The sequence below is a fragment of the Phragmites australis genome, chromosome 5, assembly GCF_958298935.1.
Source record: "Phragmites australis chromosome 5, lpPhrAust1.1, whole genome shotgun sequence".
In the NCBI taxonomy this organism is placed as follows: Eukaryota; Viridiplantae; Streptophyta; class Magnoliopsida; order Poales; family Poaceae; genus Phragmites; species Phragmites australis.
In genome coordinates this window covers 25,235,265-25,251,439 of record NC_084925.1, presented here as the reverse complement: position 1 = coordinate 25,251,439, position 16,175 = coordinate 25,235,265, and the positions used below count along the sequence as shown (strand labels likewise).

The window sequence follows — 16,175 nt, the reverse complement described above, 5'->3', positions numbered from 1 at the left end:
GACCTTAGAGGCCTCTGAATACAAACACAGAAGAAATCGACATCCTGCACGGTAGCTTCCCCTTTCCAGCTCCTCCGCTGCAGCCGTCGGATCCGCTGGATTTCCGTGAAAGCGAGCAGCCTGCAGCCCTCGTGGAGCCCATCCATGACGCGGGCGCACGCGGACGGGACCCCAAACCATTCCGCCCCGCCCTCCCTATAAACCACCACCTCCCTTCTCCCCCCACCCCTCTCTCCCCTCCTCCTTCATTTCGCCAATTGTTACACCCCAAAAACCTCACGCGCTGCCTTCCTCGCCTCGTCGCCACGCCGGCGAGAGGGGCGCCCACCGTCGCGGCGATATAGCCACGCCGGAGCGGAGGCTCGCGGAGGGCTCCATCCCTTATCCGCTCGCCCAGATCTGCTTCCCGCCTCCGTGTCCGCGGCTGCGAGGCGACCCCGCCGAGGCCAGGTGAGCTCCTGATCCGATGCGCACGTTCCATTTCGTGGCCGCTCGGGTGGGCTGGTTCGCAGATCTGGGGGTTTTACGACCGTACCGCTTCTCGGCCCGATCTGTGCGTTGCGGGCGTGGCGCGCGGTTGTTTTGGCGCGGCCTGCTCTGCTCGGGCGCCGGTCGGGGAGGTGAGAATTCCGCGAGATCGCACGGGGTTATGGGATGCTAGTGCCAGATCTGCGCGCTCGTGTACGGTCGCAGCTCTGCTTGGTTGTTCCGGTAGCGCGGCGTGGACGATGGATAAGATTTAGCAATTTTGGATTTGGATTTAGCGCTCTTCACGCATTGCTCTGCTCCTCTGCCGCGCTTTTGAGCTGTGGCAGAAAGGTGGTGACCCCCAGGGGTGGGTGGTTGGACTCTTGCGGGTATTTGGGATTGGGGGTGGGCCAAATCTTTCGGGTGCAGTTTTACTCTATGTTTCCCTTTACAGAAACCTGCTTGTTTTCAACAATTCCTGTGTAGGATAAAAGCGGGAGGAGATGGGCTGCCTACCTGTTCACTTTTCATTCCTGCATACCTGTGATGCCTACTGCTGCGATTTCAGTTTCCTTTTCAATACTTGCAGCTTGTTTATTGTTCTTAATTGCTTACTGAGTGGAGTAAATGGTATTATGTAACCGTGGAAACACCGTCTTAGGATTAGCTGAATGGTTTTTACCTTTAAAGGGTAACGATGTATCATGCATATGAAAACTGACATTATTCCAATTAATTATCTGCATATGATTTCTCATTTTTCTATTTTTAGTTACCTATGTGTCTGTAAAATCAAACTACCGGGAAAATGTGAGTTGTGGAATATGATAGAAAACACGACTAAATTAGGTTACACTAACCTGGCACTAAAAGTTTCATCTTTCCTTCTGATGGTAGGGTATAAGCTGCTATCATGGCGTCCAACACAGGAGCGTCAGGATGGCTGAGGGGTAAGGTGAAGGCAGTGACATCCGGGGATTGTCTTCTCATCATGGGAAGTACAAAGGCAGAGATCCCACCTGAGAAGTCCATCACCCTGTCCTATCTCATGGCCCCAAGGCTGGTAAGATTCAATCTGCACTTGATGAAATCCTAGTTGCTAATGTGGGATATAGTTTGGCTTTTAAACTTACTTTCTGTGTTCGTTTGTGTCATGAATTTGGTGGAAGGCATTGGCTTGTTCTGTGTTCAGTAAGTTTTCATCTTATGCTTGTGAACTAATGGAATTGTATAATTCACATATGGATTTGCTCCTTAAATGTGTTACTTTCGGTTGCGTTCTGTTACTAAAGTTTACCACATGGTAATGTGGTATCTTGTTGTTCTATGCATTCTTTTATTTTTCTATTTTTGCTTCTTTATTTACATCTGAAGTTCATGGTGATATAGGCTCGCCGTGGTGGAGTGGATGAGCCCTTTGCGTGGGAAAGCAGGGAGTTTTTGAGAAAGATTTGCATTGGGAAGGTGCTCTTTTTGACCTTTATACCTTTTCTGAACTCTCGTATAATTCATTGTATCCATAAATTCCTTTTCTTTGACAATGTGAAACTAAATATGTTACAGGAGGTCACATTCAGAGTGGATTATACAGCTCCTAATATTGGGCGAGAATTTGGTACTGTTTACCTTGGTGACAAGAACGTCGCCTACTCAGTAGTTTCTGCTGGATGGGCAAGGGTAATGGCCAGTTTGCTTTCGTTTTTCATTTTTCACTTCCTTTATCATCAAATGCGTTGCTGATTTATTCTTTTATTTGCTTACTCAGGTAAAGGAGCAAGGCCCAAAGGGGGGTGAACAAAGCCCATACCTTGCTGAGCTGCTAAGGCTGGAGGAAGTTGCCAAGCAACAGGGTTTAGGTCGTTGGAGCAAGGTTAGCAGTTTTTTTTCTTCTGACCAACTTTTTTTATTGCATGAGATGAATACCTTTCTTGATATTCTGTTGTACACATCTTCTCTATTAACATTCAGGAACCTGGTGCTGCTGAAGAATCAATAAGAGATCTTCCTCCATCTGCAATTGGTGAAGCAAGTGGTTTTGATGCAAAGGGTTTTGCAGTTGCAAATAAAGGCAAGAGTTTGGAAGCCATTGTTGAACAAGTTCGTGATGGCAGTACTGTTCGTGTTTACTTGCTTCCAAGTTTCCAATTTGTGCAGATATACGTTGCTGGAGTACAGGTATGTTCTCATACACACTTTGGTTGCTGTTATCATTTACTTTTATAAGGTAAACATTAATTAGAAATAAATCTAGGCTCCGTCCATGGGGAGGCGCCCCTCGGTTCCTACTGTGGTTGCTGAAACGGATGGTACTGCTGATGGTGCAAATGGTGAAGATTCGGAGGGAACACCCGCACAACTGACTACAGCACAAAGGCTTGCTGCATCTGCTGCTTCTACTGAAGTTCCACCAGATAGGTTTGGAAGAGAAGCCAAGCACTTCACAGAGACTCGAGTTCTCAACAGAGATGTAAGCAACTTCCTAATCTTTTTCTGCTGCTTGGAATAAAAAGTTTGTCATATTACTCATCATGATATATATATTTTTTTAAAAATTTCCCAGGTGCGGATTGTGGTGGAGGGTACAGACAGTTTTAGTAACATAATTGGTTCAGTGTATTACCCTGATGGGGAGACTGCGAAGGACTTGGCCCTCGAGCTTATTGAAAATGTATGACTAATTATTTATCCATGCTTTTTCTTGTGAATCCTCATGATTCCATTTAATAAACAGACAATTTCATGCTGTTCATTTGAAATGTTAAATCTACTTGCATTGACAAATTGTGTTCCAACCTTTCTATTATAGGGTCTTGCAAAGTATGTCGAATGGAGTGCTAACATGCTTGACGTTGAAGTCAAAATAAAGCTGAAGAACGCAGAGCTTCAGGCTAAAAAGGATCAGCTAAGAATCTGGACAGGGTTTAAGCCCCCGGTCACTAACTCAAAGCCTATCCATGACCAAAAATTTACTGGAAAGGTGTGTCTTATGTTCTCACTGATAGTTTGTAGTTTTCATGATTCTTGTGGTTGTTACTAATTTGTTTTATTTTTATCTCTTCACAGGTGGTAGAGGTTGTGAGTGGGGATTGCATTATTGTTGCTGATGATGCTGCTCCTTATGGAAGTCCTTCAGCCGAACGTCGGATTAATCTCTCAAGCATTAGAGCTCCTAAGTTGGGCAATCCTCGTAGAGATGATAATAAGCCTGAAAATTTTGCCCGTGAAGCTAAGGAATTCTTGCGCACACGGTTGATTGGCAAACAAGTATGTATAGGATCCTGTGATAACATGGTGGAAATTATTAATGATAAGAAGTTATTACATTTGTTGAAAATTGATTGATTATTTTCCAATTTTCAGGTTACTGTTCAAATGGAATACTCTAGAAGGATCAGCACTGTGGATGGCCAAAGTGTTGCACCCACAACGAACATGGCTGATACCAGAGTTTTGGATTATGGTTCAGTTTTTCTAGGTTCACCTTCTCCGGCTGATGGAGATGACATATCTTCTATTCCGAGCCCGGCCAGCCAGCCTGGAGTTAATGTTGCTGAGCTTTTGCTTGCACGGGGATTTGCTCAAACATCCAAACACCGAGACTACGAGGAAAGGTCACACTATTATGATGCTTTGTTAGCAGCTGAATCGCGGGCTGAGAAAGCAAAGAAAGGAAAGCATTCTGGAAAAGATTCTCCTGTGATGCATATAACAGATTTAACAACGGTTAGGCATCCTCACTTGTCCCATTAGTTTCATTTGACAATTTTTATGCTCCTTCGTTAACCTATCATTGCTTCTTGTCCAATTAGGTATCTGCAAAGAAGGCCAAAGATTTCCTTCCCTTCCTACAGAGGAATAGAAGACATTCTGCCATCGTTGAATATGTTTTCAGTGGCCATCGGTTCAAACTTACAATTCCTAAGGAGACTTGCAGCATTGCCTTTTCATTTTCTGGTGTTCGGTGCCCTGGTAAAGGTGAGCCCTACTCAGATGAAGCTATTGCTTTGATGAGGAGAAGAGTACTACAACGTGACGTGGAGGTATGACTTTGTCTATCCCCTTTGGTTCACCCATTTCTCCATTTTCAATTTCTAAAGAATGCTAAGTGATTTATGCAGATAGAGGTTGAAGCAGTTGATAGAACCGGAACATTCTTAGGTTCTTTGTGGGAGTCCAAGACCAACATGGCTTCAGTTCTTTTAGAGGCTGGGTTGGCTAAGCTTAGTTCGTTTGGTTTAGATAGGATTCCGGATGCTTATGTCCTAACAAAAGCTGAACAGTCTGCAAAGCAACAGAAACTTAAGGTAACCTTTCCGTTTTTTTAGTTAATTTCACAAACCCACCACATTTTTCGCCTATATTAACAGACCCACCAATACTTCAGTCCGACGTATCGCAAACCCACCACTTTTGGGTTTCCATTCACTGTTCATGGTACTGTTCATATATATAGTGATATTCCGTTTCTCTAAAAATCGGTGGTCTTCTATTTCTCCAAAAATCATACAACTTTTTTTACGTTCCATAATCCTTGTGCAATCCATTTTAATTGGATTCACCCAAAAAGGCTGTGTAGAATTTAAACTAAAATTCTCTAAAAAGGCTACTTTATAACTTATAACAATCGTCAGGACCTTAAATAAAATCCCAAAAATAATTTTATTAATATTTTTCTTATGTGATGGACTAATTTCTAAAATTAGTTTCAGCCCTAAGTAATATGGTGAAAAAGTGAGTTCCTTTGTAATGCTCCATTTTTATAAATTTTTATAAATGGAGCATTACAAAGGAACTCATTTTTTCACCATATAACTTAGGGCTGAAACTAATTTTAGAAATTAGTCCATCACATAAGAAGAATATTAGTAAATTGTTTCAGATTCTTGGGAATTTATTTTGAGGCCCTAACAATTGTTAAAATTTATAAAAGTAGCCTTTTTTGAAGAATTTTAGTTTAAATTCTACACCGTATTTTTGGGTGAATCCAATTAAAATGGATTGCACATGGATTATGGAATACATACAAAAAGTTTTAGGATTTTTGGAGAAACAGAAGACCATTGATTTTTAGAGAAACAGAATATCGTTATATTTATGAAAAGTACCGTGAACAGTAAATAAAAATTGCAAAAGTGGTGGGTTTGCGATACGTCGGATCGAAGTATTGGCGGGTCTATGAAATAGGTAAAAAAGTGGTGGGTTTGCGATACTTCGAACTGAAGTATTGGTGGGTCAAATAGGCGAAAAAAGTGGTGGGTTTGTGATAGTTACCCTCAAAAAGTGATGGGTTTGTGAAATTAACTCTTTTTTTTCTATGTCTTTTCAAGATATGAGATAACTTAAGGGTTTTAAACGGAAACTTAAAGGAAAACATTACTGACTCTTTGCTTTCCTAGATATGGGAGAACTATGTGGAGGGTGAAGAGGTTTCCAACGGATCCACACCTGAATCCAAACAAAAGGAAATTCTCAAGGTTTGTTTATGAAAAAATAGCATTGAAATGCACACTCCATTTCTGGAAAAATAATCTGACATTTTTACATTACTATATTTAGGTGGTTGTCACTGAGGTCCTTGGTGGTGGAAAGTTCTATGTCCAGACAGTGGGTGACCAGAGAGTGGCTTCAATTCAACAGCAGCTTGTGTCTTTAAAACTTAAAGATGCACCAGTCATTGGCGCTTTTAATCCTGTGAAGGGAGAGATAGTTCTTGCACAGTTTGGCCTTGACAACTCCTGGAACAGAGCTATGGTATGTATACAATTGCTTCACATGTATGTTGAAACTAACTGAATCTTGATGGGTTGAACTATGTCTTAGTAGCTTATATCCGAGGACCTTACTAAAAATTATCTTGCTCTGTGAGTAGCATAAGTTTTATGATTCTAAAATGGCCCCCCCAAACCAGTCATTTTGGTCTGTTAGCACCTCAATAGGGGCATTTTGTTATCTGTTTTCCATTTTTTTTAGAGAAGTATCAGAATCTGCACATTAGCAACTAGGCAAGCGTCCCCATAGTACCTAATAAATATGGGACCCACTAGTCAGCGTCTTCTGGTTCCTCCTCCATTTTCACTAATCTCCCTCTCTTGCCACTGCGAGTGGTGGCAGTGTGTGCCCAATGGGTTCGTGTGTCAAATGATGGGGATGCCCATGTAGTCATGTGGTTGTTGTGTCACAGTTTGATGGTATGCTCTCAACAACTCGTTTAACTATTTCCATGGTAGTTACTAATCACTAGTGGTTTGGTCTATTTCCTTACTAGTTAACTAATTGTATTTCATAAATCTTGGCTTATACTTTTCCAGAGCAAAATTTCAGTGTTTACTTGATTTCAGTGTGCCATGGAAATTGGTGGGCTTGTTATGATGTAATATACTGTAATTAGTTTTATTGGGTGATTTTTTATGCTCCCGCTGAATGGATCACAAAATTGAATCAGCAGATTATTTGTATTTAATGCTGAGAGGTCTATATCTAGTGCAAACCCCTATCTTGGTTACTGCAAGCTCAAACTTTTGGCCATTTGATTTCATATCGATGGGCTAGATTCAAGTGGACTCTGAATCACACCGCATGGATGAGCAAATGACTCCTCAGATTAGACGGATTTACTCCACCTGGACTCTTTTCAAGTGGATGCATCTAACTGCCCCTTGAATGGTTCACACTGGGAGTTTTTGTGATATATGTGACCCGGATGTGCATACGATATGACCCCTAAAAAACAGATCCTTATGTTAGGCCAAGTGTGACAATACTATATCGATATCTTGTTACTTTTGTTGAAAATGCATTATTCATGTCCCCATCTGTCGGAAGTCTTGCATGCTTATGTTTACCTCTTCTTACGACACCTTAATGTTAGAGTTTATGTGCACATTGCCATTGTTAGCTTCTGGTCTTTCCAGCATTTCCATTATAAGTCCTCTCATGACTTGTGCAGATCGTGAATGGGCCTCGAGCTGTAGAATCTCCAAATGATACCTTTGAAGTATTTTACATTGACTATGGCAACCAAGAAGTGGTTCCTTACAGTCGTATACGACCTGTGGACCCCTCAGTTTCCTCGACTCCTGCCCTTGCTCAGCTATGCAGCCTTGCCTTCATAAAAGTACCAAGTCTAGAGGATGATTTCGGTCAGGAAGCAGCAGAGTATCTAAGTGAATGTTTGCTCAGCAGCTCAAAGCAGTACCGAGCAATGATCGAAGAGCGCGATACTTCTGGGGGGAAATGTAAGGGACAAGGAACCGGAACTATTCTCATTGTTACTCTTGTTGATGCCGAGACAGAAACTAGCATAAATGCTACCATGCTTGAGGTTTGTGCTACTGATTACTTTGCTTTATTCTCAATTAGTTAGCACTTCAATTGGGTTTTTTGTGAGCTGCATGCAAATTCCGTTTTTATCTTCACTTCTGCTTTTCTCTACGAAAACAGTTGAGTAGCTAATCCCTTCTGTTCTATTTTGAAAAATGGTACCATTTAAACTAATATTCTCTGGCAATGTTGACCTTCGAATGCAAACAAGAGACGTCATATAGTTCCTTTTATGATGTTTGCAATCTTTTGAAAAGACTATGGAGTGCAGTTGTACTTTGGTTGGGATAACCAGTGGCACCTGATTACCAGTGTTGTGGATGACATACACTAGTTTACCTGATGCCATTGTTCTTACATGGCATTTTGTTCATAATATTACTATAAAAGAAAAATCATTATAATTTGCCACGTAACACTAGTTTATCACACCTGTGAATCATAGTTGAATAAATATTTAGAATTTATTCCTATTTTGCTTTTAATGGCGTTGGGGACAGACGTCTGTTTGCTAACTAGTCAGCAAACATGTACATGCTATGCAACCAGAAGCATATGTTCATTCCTAAAAATGCCTACTCTGGCTGCATCTGCAGGAAGGACTTGCTCGGCTTGAAAGAAGCAAGAGATGGGACACTAGGGAGAGAAAGACAGCTCTCCAGAACCTGGAACAGTTCCAGGAGAAAGCAAAGAAGGAAAGATCCCGGATCTGGCAGTACGGAGATGTCGAATCCGATGAAGAGGAGCAAGCTCCAGCTACAAGGAAACCTGGAGGCCGTCGGTAGATGGCATGACGCTGCTCAGGACATTGGTCTGGTAAGCTATAAAGTTTTGGACACCCAAAGTGGGACTCTGCCGGGAGTTATAGATGGAAACGTAGAATGAGGGGTTACCTTTATTTATTTGGTTAGAACAAAGAACTTAGCGAGGAAAAACGTTCTCGGTTTGAGCACTTTTGATGCCAAGTTATTCCGTTTTACATGGTAAGGTTAAGGTTAAAGATACATTGTTTTTTCACCTAAACTTAATAAGGTCGTGTCCTTGTGCGGTTCTTTGTAGACAGAATATAATATTGAGAATTGCAGTGAATTAAAATTCAGGATTGCAGTTATTCCGGTGGCCGTATTGTGATGGTTTCTCTCATACGCATTTACTGATTGCTTTGCTTGATGCTAGCATTTTTTTCTCAGGCGAGTAGCTAGCATTTGCGGTTGTTCGGGTGTGTTGCACTGTTGCATGCAGTCCGTTTGCGTAAAAAGCAAAGCACATGATTCAATGCTCCATCGTCGTGCCATCCATGTTTGCTACTCGGATTGGTACGATCGTATTCGTATCTGCCTGCACTTTTGAGCCTTGAGGGACGAAAAACAGAGGATGCACCCTTGCTAGTTACTACGAATCTACCAAAACAGAAGTGGAAGGGTTCGTCCAACGATGCAGCAGCACATCTTCCGGCTCTTCAGTATGACAGTATTTCTACAGGCAAACCATGTTCTATCGCAAGTAATCGCATCATACTTCCTAGGGATGGATGTATTTGCTGCTAGCCTCTCTCGGTGCTACTAAGCTAACAAGTAACACCATTTCTCGGCGATTCTAATTCTGCGAGGTTATCACTGTAAGTTAGATAATTAATCTTAACTAATGAGCAAGAACTTATCTAATCATATAACATGTGCTAATCAGTGTGGAATTAGGAATAATTAACCTTGATTAGGCGATGCCATCCCTTTACAATTTGATGAAGATGCTTGATCACCTCCTGGGAGATCCCTACGGCGTGGAACGGCCTACAAGCCAGTAGAGCATCGTTCAGATTGGTTTGGAGGGTTTTGTTAGGGGCAATTGCTAAGGTTGTCCCCTTCTTGTTATAGCGTTAACTGACCTAGGACCTAACCGGTTTTAGATTCTTTTGAAAAGTGCTTTTATAATATCACAAATTTATGGAATTTTAAAAATCATATCCTGATAAAAAATATTGATGAAAGCTATGCCTTAGAGACCGTGCCTTATCAATACGTCATATCTTTATGACATGAGGGAGTAACATGATAAACAGACGGTTCTTAGGCTTAAAATTGGAATGCCACTGCCGGCGTTAGCTCTCCACATGATGTGCATGCTAGCATCTGTAAACCTTTGCAGTTCCGGGACAGTCTGGGCCTCCGGGGAAAACCCTGCTAGCTGCAGAAATAGGTAGGTTTCCATTAATCATACAGGCAATCCGTCTCACATGTTGACCACTGCCGAGACCACAGGCAACGAGGCAAACAAGCTCAGCCCTGTTCGGTCTGAAAGTCACCATGCGGCTAAACCATTACTAACCACACAAAAAGAAACTAAACGAAATGAAAGAGCAAGAACTAACGCTCCATCATACCAAAAAAAGAAAAGAAATACGACATGTATTACGTCGTACATAAGAAACAGGACGGTGTAGGCTGCACGAGCTCCGTAGCTTTAAATCACTGGCACAGAGCGCGCCAAGTGAGACAGCGGCCTTGCCTCGTGCCCTTCCATGGCCTGGAGCTCGGCCAGCCTCTCCATCCTAAGCTCCTTGTGGAACCTGTTGATGAACTCCTCGGCCAGGCCGTCGATCTCGTACCCCGCCCTGGCCCCCGGCGAGCTCTCCGGTGACCACCCTCCCCCCGGAATGACACTCGCAGCTAGCATCTCCCTTGCTTGCCTGCCGCCGATGCAGGGCGGCAGACGCCGTTGTCGACGTCGACGGCCGCACCCGCGGCCCATCGCTGGAACGACCGGCGTGGCCGTGCACGAGAACTCGTAGCTTCCCCTGAAGTAGTCGTCCGCGGTTCCACGCGCCACGGCGGAGCCGCCGCCGGTAAGGCCTTCCCAGAGCTCCCTGCACTTTGCCACGACAACTGATCCGACTCCATGCATAGGCAGCTTCTTCCTTGGCATGAAGACCAGGAGGTCCCTCGCGGCGTTCGACATGACAGCTTCGCCATGGCTAGATACCGCTGCGGCTTCGTTCATCGTTCTTTCAGAAATTAATAATATATCAAGAAAGATGCGTGCAATGGCATTAGCACCGGCGAATTGGCAATGCTTGGTACTGGGTAGCTTGATGGTATTTGTAGGGTTTTAGGAGTAGAAAGCTTCAAGTGGAAGGACGGCGGATGGAAAGTGTCGGAACATTAACGTGACAGGAACATTTCTTATAGAATATCGTCACCGTACCATTGCGTTCTTAATTTCCTGGAAGTCATGAGAAGTTCCTTCCAGAAGGTTGATGTGGCGCCTTCTTCAAAATCTTTTATGTTGTGATCATGCTTCTCAAATTTCGACATACATTTCAGTGGTACGACAGAAACAAATTTAAAGGGACTATACATCTTTCAAGTCAAAGTTTAAAGCATATCACACTCAAACTTTTGCCGTCCTACGCTTTTGTGTTTGTGCTCCATGACTCAATCAAAATCAACGAATCTTGTAGCAAATCCATACGACACAAATTTGATATGTAAACAAAAGAGAAAAAAAAGGTCTCTTGAGATATAAAATGGCAAAACCATTAGCATTCACAAGAACTGTACAATATTTCCTCATACGCCTTTGCATTTATAAAAAGGTTCATAAATGTCTCACTGACATGTGGGCCTAAACCCATGTGACATTAACATATTCAACAGCCTATATTAGGAATTGCAATGAACGAGACATTAGGAATTGCAATGGCATATAAGGATCGGAATCGCCCCAAAAATGAAAATGAGACCCAGTATTTGTGTTTCTGGTAATAAAACCTAGTCACTGGTATTTCTATTTTTTTTCTTGTATCAAATTTTTGGCAAAAATGTTATGATAACATTTGAGAGAAACGAAATTGATTCTACTTATGCTTTTCTAATCTTTAACTTGTTATTACAAGTTGCTTAGTTAGGCTCTTTGCAAACCGCTTTGAACTGGCTACACACACTTCAATGGGTCAGCGATGGATGTGATACACACGAAGATGCAATCGTTTTTCTACCAATACAAGTCTCCGTCACCGCGTATACAGATCCTTTTTTGTTCTTTCAAACAAAAGATACTATCAGGCTCTCACCATCGAGCTGAACAACGTCGGACTAATTTCCCCCGAGTAGCACACAATAGCCTCAGTGCGTTCACAGTGTTCATTGGCTGACTAAAGTGTTAAATTACGCGCGTAGAAATTTGCTGGGACTTCCTCTGCTAGTGTGTGCATGTGTAGTTGCAGGTAATACTGAAAGGGACTATCGTGAGAATTAACACATGAATAGAAAATTTGTAACACAATGAAATATGATTTTGTAGTGCTGTCGGCACTGTAAATTGCTACGTCCTTCGGTTCGCCTTACGTAGATATTAGGAATGAGATTGACCTTACGTAGATATTAGGAATGAGAGTGATAATTAGAGAGGTGGTGGATAGGTATCTTAATTTTTTTTTTAAATCGATGGTCTTCTCCTATTTGAATCACCCAATATATCTCAAAACTCAAGCGAAAGGAAAGAAAAATTTTAATAAAAGAAAATTGAGACACATGACTTTACGAATGGTATATAAATTATATGTTCTATTTAAGATTAATTCATATATCTTAGCACTTAAAAGATCACAACTTAAAAAAAATAGCAAAACCATCAGCATTCACAAAAACTGTATAATATTTTCTCAGACGCCTTTGCATTTATTAAAAGGTCCATGAATGTCTTACTAATATGTGGGTCTAGACCCATGTGATGCTAACATATTCAACAGCCCACGAGATATTAGGAATTGCAATGGTATATGAGGATCGGAATCGCCCTAAAAATGAAAATGAGACCCAGTATTTGTGTTTCTGGTAATAAAACCTAGTCACTGGTATTTCTATTTTTTTCTTGTATCATTTCTTTGGCAAAAATGTTATTATCACATTTGGGAGAAACGAAATTGATTCTACTTATGCTTTTCTAATCTTTGCAAACCGCTTTGAACTGGCTACACACACTTCAATGAGTCAGCGATGGATGTGATACACACGAAGATGCAATCGTTTTTCTACCAATACAAGTCTATGTCACCACGTATACAGATCATTTTTTTTCTTTCAAACAAAAGATACTATCAGTCTGTCACCATCGAGCTGAACAATGTCGGACTAATTTTCCCCGAGTAGCACACAATAGCTTCAGTGCGTTCACAGTGTTCATTTGCTGGCTAAAGTGTTAAATACGCGCGTAGAAATTTGCTGGGACTTTCTCTGCTAGTGTGTGCATGTGTAGGTTGCAGGTAATACTGAAAGGGACTATCGTGAGAATTAACACGTGAATAGAAAATTTGTAACACAATGAAATGTGATTTTGTAGTGCTGTCGGCACTGTAAATTGCTACGTTCTTCAGTTCGCCTTATGTAGTTGTTAGGAGCAAGATTGGTGATTAGAGGGGTGGTGAAGAGATATCTCAATATTTTTTAAAAAAAAATTGATGATCTTCTCCTATTTAAATCACCCAATATACCTCAAAACTCAAGCGGAACCAAAAATAGAGAGAAGTTTTAACAAGAGAAAATTATGGCACACGACTCCACAGATGATATATGAATCATCGGTTTTATTTAAGATCAATATATGTGTCTTAGCACTCGAAAGATCATAACTTGCATAAAACAAGAAAAGATGAACACCGAGCAACGAAACTCTCCAAGTTGATTATCTACAGGTAAGAGAATTCAAGACCCCATCAGACAAGCGTGTGTATGTGAATTTTATGCCTATAATAACAAGAAGAATGACCTCATAAGGTGCTAAAATTTCAGCCTAAAAACTAAAATGGAAAACAAAACCGAAAACCGAAAAACTTGCAAACTTATAAGGGAACCAATAAAGAAAAACTAGGAGGAAAATTCAAACATATGCAAAAATATAAACTTCATTATTCAAAGAGATCAGCCATATTTTAAGCGGATTACAAAGATTTATCTCTCAAAACTCTCACCTATTATATAGGTTAAGCATTCATCATTCTCTCGTATAAAATCCTAGCTCTAAGCTCTCAAATGGGTGGCAAAAGAGGGCTCAAGTGGCTGGTTCAAATTCTCTATAGTCCTACCCCTCTATTTATAGGCTTAGAAAATTTGACCTCTAAGTTTTCTAGCTTTTTACTAAAATACCCCTCTCTTATAGTACATTTCTACCTACCACCGAGAGCATTTTAGTCCATTTCTTCTCCATTCATCAAATGGCTGTGACGCCTTCACGACTTAGCTTCACCTTGATGCAAGCTTCGTGATGGTGCCACGTACTCAAGTGCTCCCACAGTTTTGAGGCCAAACCGCGAAACCGTCTTCACGCTTTTTAAAGTGTGACTCGCCGCCTTGCTTACACCTTAAGCAAGTGTTTCAATATCGACGCGTGTACTCCATCATGTGATCCTGACCGCCAGTAAGTCTCTCCCGCTTCCAATCCCTCGGGCCGCCTTGTCACTTGCACCGGTATCCCCTTCGCTTGGCTTTGTCAACACGTCGTCTCAATCCGTCTTCCATGCTTTGCTTGACCTCCACCTGTTCAGCTAGAATCACCCTTGACTCCGTCTGGCCTCCTTGATCGTCCGGCACCAAGCACTCTGCTTGGCCCCGATCATCCCGCCATCGACTGCCAAGTTGCATCCATCACCTGCACACCATGAGACAAACAAACACATATCTACAACTCCAATTCTAGTTGGTCCATAATTAATATGCTCAAATGAAATCCCAAATCAATTCAAATCACATCAAAACTCATGCAAAACAGAAGATCATCAAGTCAAATAAATACTAATATCAATCACTTATCACAAGTAAATCAATGCATATTTCAACTTGGTTTCTCAATCTTCCCCTTGATGAGTGCATTGATAACCCTTAAAATACAAAGATTTTGGTTTGAAAAAATTAAGATAAGCCCATCCAAGTGACCAAAAACTCCTAAAAGAGAAAAATATGTCACTTGGCATAAGAAAGGTTGTAAAAGCCCTAAGAGAGGAAAAGACGAGCCAAAAATCTCAAAAGAGCAAGAAAAACTTAAAAACCAAATAACACATGCTCCACCTTGATGATTGCACATATTCCATTTTTTCCTTCCATTTATAGATAAATGCAATTTTCTCCCCCTTTGTTGAATATTTGTGCAGAATATTTTTGGGCTTATTTTCTCCCCTTTGTTGAAGATTTGTGCATAATATCTTTAGGCATATTTTCTCCCCCTTTAGCAATGCAAACATCAAGGATACAAGACTATGCAAAAGATGTGTAAATGAAATGCAAGCCTAAAAAGCTTCATATATAAATCACAAAGCACTTGTAAGGACTAGAGATGTCAAAGCACTAGGAGGAGTAAACAATATAACTCAAAGGCGCACAAAGTCTCGAAGTGAGTTCATGCCACAAGTATTGGGAGTGAAACAAGTTTTGGTCATATTGTTCAATTATCCAAAAGATGTCACCATAAAAACATTCACAGTTTAATTATCAGTGCAAAGATTAAAAAAACTAGTGCTATGTCAAGTTCAAACTAGGCAACCAAGTTCAACTCGACGGGCTATGTAAACACCCACATATCAATCCAAGCTTTAGTTTGACAACATGAAAAATAACATTCTTAGCACATTAAAAAGCACAAGTTAACTTTCTTATTTGATCATTTAAGTATCATCAAGTGAGTTTTTAGCAACTATGGGTTCACTTCTTCGGCAAACCACATGAAGCCATAAGCCACCGTATTGGATTCAATTTTAGCTCAAAACTTGATCATTCATTGTATTAACTCAACATAGGATTCAAGATATGCAATTTTTCACAAAGCCAAAAGCCTTTGCGACACAAAAGAGCACATGCTCTCCCAAGGGTTAATCATGGGTTAAACATTTACATAGACAAAGATCAAAGACCCCCAATCCACTAAACTAAACAAAGCGATCCAACACAAGCTTTTCATAGAACTAACCCTAACTTAAGCACTGATCAAGCAAAAGCAAACACTCAAGGGTGACAAGAGATTATGTTCACATTTCAATTTCATTCTTAGAAAAGACAAGCTTGCTCAACAAATTTTATGCCATGTTTCAATAAGAGTCTAGGTTTGCACAAATTGTTATACATCTACTACATTATCATAAATTCACAGCTAGTACAAGAAAGTGCAAAGAACATATAAGTGAAGCTTTCTAATATGATTATCTTACAAATATGCAATGCAATGCAAATGCAACAAAAGTAAGATAGAGTATGTACAAAGACCACTCCCCCTCACACAAGGTCATAGGGATGGCACAAACCAAGCTCTCCCCTCAAAAAGTCAAAACTTGTTGCATCTAGAGGCTTGGTAAAGATGTCGGCTAGCTGATATTGGGTATCTATGTAGCTCAACTTAATGTATCC

At 41.0% G+C, this 16,175-nt stretch overlaps 1 protein-coding gene across 1 annotated transcript; it reads left to right on the top strand.

Moving 5' to 3' along the window:
• The first annotated feature begins 216 nt into the window (after positions 1-216).
• LOC133919008 (ribonuclease TUDOR 1-like) lies at positions 217-8,899 on the top strand. The gene is made up of 17 exons (XM_062363186.1): positions 217-450; positions 1,366-1,531; positions 1,858-1,932; positions 2,032-2,145; positions 2,234-2,338; positions 2,437-2,643; positions 2,720-2,935; positions 3,029-3,136; positions 3,275-3,445; positions 3,532-3,732; positions 3,829-4,191; positions 4,278-4,508; positions 4,587-4,772; positions 5,865-5,942; positions 6,025-6,219; positions 7,415-7,789; positions 8,385-8,899. Exons 2-17 carry the CDS (start codon positions 1,382-1,384, stop codon positions 8,571-8,573), a joined length of 2,964 nt encoding a protein of 987 aa, XP_062219170.1. The 5' UTR covers positions 217-450; positions 1,366-1,381; the 3' UTR covers positions 8,574-8,899.
• The last annotated feature ends 7,276 nt before the right edge of the window (positions 8,900-16,175 follow it).